Raw genomic sequence first — 8,379 nt, 5'->3', positions numbered from 1 at the left:
ATCCGCCTCCTTGACACGGATCTGGTGATATCCTGACCTCAGATCTATCTTCGAGAAACAACAGCGCCCCGAAGTTGATCCATCAAATCATCTATCTGAGGCATCGGATAACGATTCTTCATGGTCACTTTGTTGAGTTGTCGGTAGTCCACACATAGTCTGGACCTTCCATCCTTCTTCTTCACCAACAACACTGGTGCACCCCAAGGTGACACACTTGGTCGGATAAATCCCTTGGAAGAGAGATCATCCAACTGCTTTGCTAATTCCGTCAACTCTGCTGGTGCCATCCGGTAAGGCGCCATTGATATTGGTCTCGTACCGGGCAGAATATCAATAGAGAACTCTGTCTCCCTTACTGGCGGTATTCCAGGCACATCCTATGGAAACACATCCACAAATTCCTGCACCACCAGAATGTTGCGCACATCGCCGTCGTTCTTCGCCTCAGCTATGATAGAGTTCACGAATGCTGGTGAACCCTTTCCCAAGTTGTACGAATTCAAGTAATCCGTAACGCCAGAATCCGGGAAGACTACGGTCTTATTAGCACATTCCAAAAGAATGTGATACTGTGCCAACCAGTCCATTCCCAGAATCAAATCGAGCTCTTTAAGCCCCAAACAAATGAGGTTCGCAAGGAACTTCCGATCCTCGTAGATCAACGGACATTGCAAGCATGCCGTGCGCGTAACTAATCGATCGGCGGCAGGGGTAGTAACCACCAAATCGAAGGGTAAATCAGCAGTTAGCAACCCTAATCGCTTCACACACTCCTCAGCAATGAATGAGTGTGTAGCACCCGAATCAAATAAGACCATTAAAGAAGTTCCAGCGATAACACACGTACCTTGGATGAGATCGTCAGTCACAGCAGCCTGTTCGCCAAACATTGCGAACACACGACCTGGAGTAGTAGGTCGCCTTCCGCGAGCGGTATTCAACACTGGCTCAGCCTTTGCAGCATTAGGGCAGTCCCTCTCAATGTGCCCTGGTTTCTGACACTTCCAGCATACAATCTCCTTACCACACTCATTCGCATAGTGCCCCTTCTGGTTGCACTTGAAACAGATGACATCATCTTTAGGAGCAGGTGCTACACCCCTTCCAGCAGACGGTACCTTATCAGCAGGACATTGGTAAGGCTTCCTCATCGGTGCCTTGCCCTTGTCAAACCTACCAGCTGGTCTCTCTCCCTCAAACCTTCCGGTCTGCCTCTGTCCAGAACGAATCGGTCCTCCGTTATCAGACTTTCCTCTCTGGCGATTCTTCATTGACTCCACCTCACGAGCTTTCTCTACCAACTGTTGGAAAACTCTGATTCCTAATGGCCTCACAGACTCCTCAATGTCATTCCTCAAGCCCCTCATGAATCGGTTGCATAGGTACGATTCATCCACTTGCACTTGGAAAAAGCGAAAGTGTTTTGACAGGGTCTCCAGTCTGCAGCATACTCCCCTACAGTCATCAACCCCTGTCTCAGGTTGAGGAATTGATTCTCCATGTCTTCCCTGGCAGTCTCTAGGAAGTACTTCTCCATGAAAGCCCTTTTGAAAGACTCCCAAGTGAGCCACATGGTTAGCAGTCATCAACTGTCTAGCACTCCAACACCAATACTCAGCGTCGCCCTTCAGCATGAAGGTCGCCAAGTTCACCTTCTCAGCATCAGGTGTGTGGAGAGCCTCAAAGATTTTCTCCATCTCCTGAATCCACAGATCAGCTTTCTCGGGTTCAACTTCGCCTTGGAACTTGGGTGGTCCATGGCGGTTGAAGTCAGTCCTCATACGGATCTGGTCCTATGCCAGCTCCCTCTCAGCCCTCTGTGCCCTTCTGGCATCCTCTTCGGCTCTTCTGGTGTTCTCTTTAGCTTCCCGCTGAAGCTGTGCTGCAGCTTGGGCAGCAGCAGTGGCAGCCTGCTGGGTCATCACCTGAGCCAGCTCTGCCATTGCTTGAGCAAGCTGAGCATTGGTTGGGTCCTGTCTTGGAGGCATGATGAAAATCCTGCTTAGAAATAGAACCACAACCCAATGTCAGTGCCCTCAATTAAAAGAAATATCTAAGTATACAATAAATAATCTATCTCAAGTATCACAGCAATGATACTATTCAGACAATCACAACCAAGCAAACATCTTAGCACACAAGTCTACCCAAATATCACCACGAAGCTTCGTAATCAACTTTATCAAAACAAAACACAACGAGTTCGGAAACTCGTAAGCCCAAAACCCTTCGTGCTCTGGTTTCTCAACCGGAGCTCTGATACCACCATGTAACGCCCCGATTTCTCGAGTGTCAACAGTAACCAAACACGTGTATTTTCACAAAGAATTTTCGTCGACCAATTAATTAATCTATAATTACTGATAAAGGTTCATTAACTTTAAACTCTCGAAACTTACTACCAAATTTGCGGAATAACTGAACGAGCATTTCTGAATAAAAATAACCATTAATTAAAATAAGGGAAAATAATCCCAAAACATAATTCCAAATCCCAATACATCAGTGCTCAAACGGAAATAAATAAGGTTCCAATAATAGAGAAAAATAAAAGTAAAATCCGATATAGCTCTCATAGGACACTCCCACATGTGAAAATCTCGACTCTACTCCTCATCATCGCTAGAAATGTAGATGACCTCCGAAGTCTCGGTAACTCGACTCTTGCATGGATATGCTGGTTCCCCCTCAGATCCAGAGAGCCATCCACACTGCCTCTTCTTAGGCGGACGTTCTTCACTCGCATCTGGAACAGGCTCCAATGCGGGCATATCTCCATAGTCATCAACTGGGCTAGCTTCCTTTGGCTCCGGTCGTGAAAACTCCACTGTATTCTTCTCCTCTATCAACGGTGACTCACGTGTAGTGTCTTCCGAAGGATCTTCTTCCTCCTCGTCCTCCCAGTACTCGAGCGGCTTCTCCACGGTAGTCTGATCAAATCTAGCAGGAGGGTGAGGCAACATGACTGCCCCATCTCCAAGAGTCTTTCTCTCTACGACTCTCCCATGTATGTCCCTTCCTATGAGCTCCGCATCGCCGGCGTAGACTCTCCGGAATCTGGCACCGTCGGTCTCCCAAAGCCGGTCATCCTCAGGCTCACTCAGCACCATCTCCTAGATCATGATAGCTTCCACTGTCGTGGTGGTCATCATCTACCCCCCCCCCCCAAAATAAAACATGTAACAAACAAGCAGGGTCAGGTCAAACAGCAAAAGCATATAATAATAATAAATAATCAACATTTATAAGGATTATTGTCTCTTATTTTCATCATGGGTTAGTCAGATAGGCTAACGGATTCCTCACTTCGCACAACCCACCAAAACACCTTGGCCAATCTCGATCATCCGCAGATGAACAATCACAAGGGAACCCACACAGTCAACCCAAGTCACGTGGAGACCTACCCGGTCCATCCACAAATCACTCAGGGAGACCCACACAATCAATCCCTATCCCATGACTAAATCATGGTTATCACGTGGAGACCTAACCAGTCCATCCACCAAATCACCCTCGCGTGCAAGCCCATCGTTCTCATGGACCATAGTCTACCTGACCTATGTCCGTTTAATTAAGGTTCACTTGCAAGCGAGTTAAATCACATTAAATCTCTTGGTTTTTATGGCTCTAATGTCAAAACCCTAAGTCTTATCATTCTCTTTATACAACAACATTCGCAATACAACATTAACTAGTTACAAAGGGGATTACGGCTAGGTGAGCGACCCTTTTACACATTAACTGAAAATTCAATATACTTCGCATAAGAAAATGCATATTCATTCACTCATGCATAACACATCATGGCAAATTCATCGGCAAGGTACCACACGACTTGCATCACCAAGACGGAAGGAAAAATCCACCAAACCCCCACAAATTGGGTTCGGCCGAGCCCTCCAAAGGCCCTAGGGTTTCCAAAACAATTTTTCTTCCTTCCCTCTTGGTCATGGCAGCCTTGGTACAGCCCCAACAACCCAAATAATCATCCAAAATTTCAGATTCAAACACTTAGCAAAGAACAAGTTATGACAAATGCAAATCAACTCGAAACATAACAAACACCATGGCAACTTGGATAACATCATAGGTTCCGATCATTAACAGGGATTGAAGATTCATATTCATAGTAATTCAAAGAGAAAAATCCAGCAAGAATGCGTGTACAAGAACTCATGCAAAACAAATCAAAATTCAAGTTATTTCTCATGGCAATTCATGGCATAATCCCTAAAGAACCTACCCAACCTAGACCAGCCCTTACCTTGGTCTTAAAGCTTGAAAATAGAAGAGAATGAAGATGGTTCCTTGCTGTCCAAGACTCCTTTCTCCTCTCCTAGCTCTCGGTCTCTCTCTCTCCCACTCGCGATCTCCTCCTCTCCCGCGTGCGTGCGTGCGGCTGGCGGTGGTGGCGGCTAGGGGCGGCATCCTCTTCCTCTCTCTCGAGTTCTCTCCTTTCCCTCTCTTCTGTTACGTGAAATATGGAGTAGGGGTGCACTTCTATTTCTGATTGCAAAAGAAAACAAAGGGTTTTCTCCTCCCTTTACTCCCCTATCACCCACGGCCAATACTAATTTGGGCTAGGGTTTGCTTTTCTCTTGGCCCAAACCCATAGTAAACTTGACCCATCACTTAAGCACTTAATCACGCCTGAATCTAATTAAAAACCTAAGCCCACTTAAGTAATTTCATAATCAAACTCGGATTTAAAAGAAAATAAATCAATTAATTCGCTGGTACTGTACTGCCAGAACCACCGTCACTAAAACGAGGATATCCCGAGCTACAGAGGTGGGAATTACCTGAGTCTACTTCGAGAATTTTCTTAACTTAAAGGGCTACAACTCTCATGAAGGAAGTTTTCCCAAATGAAGTCGTTAAGACCCTCTAAAAATTCACACAAGGTGACAGCTAAAACCTGTCAAAACTCAAACTTAATCAAAGTCCCATTTTATTCAATCCATCATCAAAGTATTACAAAAATAAGGTCTAGGGCCTTACAACGGCAGCAGAAACAAACCCAACAAGTGCAAACTAACCATTACCATTACCATTACCAAATGCATCAAGGAACACACAGTAGCTAAACAATCAGTTAATTACTTGCCTCTGTCTTGAACTTGTCTTCAAATTATTACAGACCAAAGCTATCAAGAAACAAAAGACATAGTTTTCACAGCTACACAGAACTACTCCCCCTTTTTAACACAAATTTGGCAAAGGGTGCACAAACTACAGCCAAAAGAAAAGAACGAGAAACACAAACTAATCTTCAGAACTGGAGTCTCCTTCAGTTTCTTCTATACTTTCTTCGGATTCTCCCTCTTCTTCAGTGCCTGCATCATGAGGAGCAGTAGCAGCACCACTTGGCTCACCCTCTTGACCTTCTTCCTCTTGAAGCTTGAGAAGCAAAGCATCAACCTTTATCTTCCTAGCAGTGCTGATCTTGATAGTCTCCTGCAAAGCCTTAGAAACATCCATCAATTCAGCAATAATGGCCTTAGTGTCAGAGTCACTCACAGAAGCAGGGACATAAGTCCTGCTAAATGGCACAGCAATGTCCGGGACATGTGGCTCCATGAACAAACGATGATCCAGGGTAATTGGAACACCCTTGGGCATAGCAACCTCATCAGCCCTGATGATCTGAGGATGCTGTTGGAGAATGATCTCTGTAAGAAGAGATGGAAAAGAGATTGGGAGCTTCACAACACAAGTGTCAGCATGCCTCAATGTCTGCTCAAACACAAAAGAGCCAAAATCAAATGCAGTAGATGTGCCAATTTTGTAGATCAACTTGGCAAGAGTAGTAGAAACTCCAGAAGTATGTTGGGTAGGAACTCAATTCACAACTCCAATCCTTTTAAGGATTGCATACTTCACAGTCAGATTTCCAGTAGACAACAACTTCTTGATGGGCCACTTCTTGACTTGGCCAGCAGTAATCTCCTCGGCAACCACATCCAAGGACAATTCCTCATCAACAAAATCAACAACACTTCTACCAAGTGCTTTGTTGATCACAGTAGGAGAGAACTCAACACATTTAGCCCTCACAAACACCTTTCAAAACTCAACACTTTCAGGAAGTCCCACTTCCACAGACAGATTGACCAGAAATTCCTTCACAAGCCTCTCATAACACCTTCCCACCTTGAGAATAGTCTTCATCAATCCAACCTTTTCAATAAGTGCAACCACTTCCTTGCACTCAAGTACATCAGAGCCAACATCCCTTTCCTTGGCAATTCTGCGTTGACACACATACTTCCACTTTTGAACATGACCTTCAGCATGAAAGGAAACATTATCAATGGGTACAGCAGGAACATTCTGAGGAATGTGTTTTCCTGCATACTTCTTCTTCTCAGAAGGCAAGATGTCCTCGACATCAGCTTCAACATCTGACCCAGATTCCTCAGCAGCAACTAGAACCTTCTTTTCCTTGACACTCTTGGATTTAACTTCATGTTGCTTACCTTTTCCCTTCACAACTTTTTGCTTAGACCTGGAAGTTGTTGGAGTGGACTTGGCCTTTTTCTTTGGAGCAGGAGATTCTTCAACATCAGGAACCCTTCTTTTTCTCTTGATCCTGGCAGCAACACTATCAGGCAAAGAAGCAGTTGAAGGAACATCATCAGAGATGTTCTGAACAGAAGCAGGAGTCTGGCTTGATTCCTTGGACTGAGAATCATCAGTGGACACATGCACCGATTCATCCTCTTTTGAAGGAGAAGAAGACCCATGAGATTGAGTGGGTACACCTGAATCTTCATGAGCAGTGGATTCCTTCCCAGAAGTTTCTTGATCAGGGATATCTTCAGGTATAGAAGCCCTAGCATCGGGCACAGCATCTTGATCGAGACCAATGGGAGAGTTTTCAGCAGAAAGCTCTTCTTCATCAGTGACATCCTCAAAAACAGGAACATTTGAGGGAGTCTCATCACGAGCCTGAGACTGATACACCTTTCTTGCTGGGGTCTTGGTCTTCTTCTTCACAAACTCTTCTTTGAATCTGATGAACCACTCTTGAGGCCCATGCATTTCACACCAAGTGGAGTTCTTTCAACCTTGGCCTTGACATAACCTTTCTTCCCTGATGCTTCAGACATGATGATTTGAGAGAAACAACACTTTGAACACAGAAAATTGATGAGTAATTGAGAATGAAAGAAGTTGAAACTTGCAGAAATAAGGAGTACAAGCGGTTGGGTAGAGACAATTTGCCCTTTGAAGGAGGTTATATAACAGTTGGGCAAAGAAGCAACCTTCTCTCTGCTGATGTCACAACGGCAGTTAATGATGAGAAAGGTAAAACTAGTCGTTAACACCTTTAGGAACGTTGATTGCTATGCTCCCTCAAAGAGGCAAATCCCAAGATTTCCTCTTAATTCATCAAAAGTACTCGCATCAAGGGGCTTTGTAAATACGTCAGCCAATTGCTTCTCAGTTGTAACATGCTTCTGTAGAGACTTTGATCAACATCTTCTCCTTGCTCATCCTTGGTTAATTTAACATGAGTTGCAGTTGGAGTTCTTTTGTGACCTGACTTCTCCAAACCAAACTTCTTGACTAAGCCCTTAGTATACTTGCTTTGTGAGATAAACATGGAGTCCTCCATTTGCTTGACTTGCAACCCTAGGAAATAGCTCAACTCACCAACTAAACTCATCTCAAACTCAGATTTCATTTGTTGAACGAAATGCTCCACCATCGTGTTTGACATTCCTCCAAAGACTATATCATCTACATAGATTTGTGCTATCATGAGCTTCCCTTTGTCATTCTTAACAAATAAAGTCTTGTCAATTCCTCCCTTGCAGTAGCCATTGCTGACAAGAAACTCAGTAAGCCTCTCATACCAAGCTCTGGGAGCTTGCTTCAATCCATACAGTGCTTTCCTTAGTCTGTACACATGATCTGGATGATGAGAATCTATGAACCCTGTAGGTTGCTCTTCATAAACTTCTTCATTCAAGTACCCATTCAGAAATGCACTTTTCACATCCATCTGGTAGAGTCTGAACCTTAGAAGACATGTAACTCCCAACAACAATCTTATAGACTCTAGTCTTGCTACTGGTGCAAAAGTTCCATCAAAGTCAATTCCCTTTACCTATGTATACCCCTGAGCAACCAGTCTTGCTTTGTTTCTAGTGACAATTCCATTTTCATCAAACTTGTTTCTGAAGATCCATTTTGTGCCAATGATGTTTACTCCTTCAGGTCTTGGTACCAGATTCCAAACTTCATTCCTTGTGAATTGATCTAGCTCTTCTTGCATTGCATTTATCCAGTATTCATCAAGCTCTTCTTGCATTGCTAGGTTCTATATTTGAGATGTAGCATTCATGAGCAATAAGACTTCTGGAC

The 8,379-nt window shown here is 44.2% G+C and overlaps 2 protein-coding genes across 2 annotated transcripts; both read right to left on the bottom strand.

Moving 5' to 3' along the window:
• Positions 1 to 380: 380 nt before the first annotated feature.
• LOC130744266 (uncharacterized) lies at positions 381 to 1,784 on the bottom strand. The gene has a single exon (XM_057596456.1). It carries the CDS (start codon positions 1,782 to 1,784, stop codon positions 381 to 383), a length of 1,404 nt encoding a protein of 467 aa, XP_057452439.1.
• A 3,487-nt stretch (positions 1,785 to 5,271) lies between these two features.
• On the bottom strand, positions 5,272 to 7,050 carry LOC130744265 (uncharacterized). Its single transcript, XM_057596455.1, has 3 exons — positions 6,121 to 7,050; positions 5,857 to 6,069; positions 5,272 to 5,742 (listed from the first exon to the last, which is right to left on the bottom strand). Exons 1-3 carry the CDS (start codon positions 7,048 to 7,050, stop codon positions 5,272 to 5,274), a joined length of 1,614 nt encoding a protein of 537 aa, XP_057452438.1.
• Between the last annotated feature and the right edge of the window lie 1,329 nt (positions 7,051 to 8,379).

Source organism: Lotus japonicus, chromosome 3 (genome assembly GCF_012489685.1).
Source record: "Lotus japonicus ecotype B-129 chromosome 3, LjGifu_v1.2".
NCBI classification, from domain to species: Eukaryota; Viridiplantae; Streptophyta; class Magnoliopsida; order Fabales; family Fabaceae; genus Lotus; species Lotus japonicus.
Note: the sequence above shows the minus strand (reverse complement) of the source record. Positions and strands in the feature narration are given on the sequence as shown.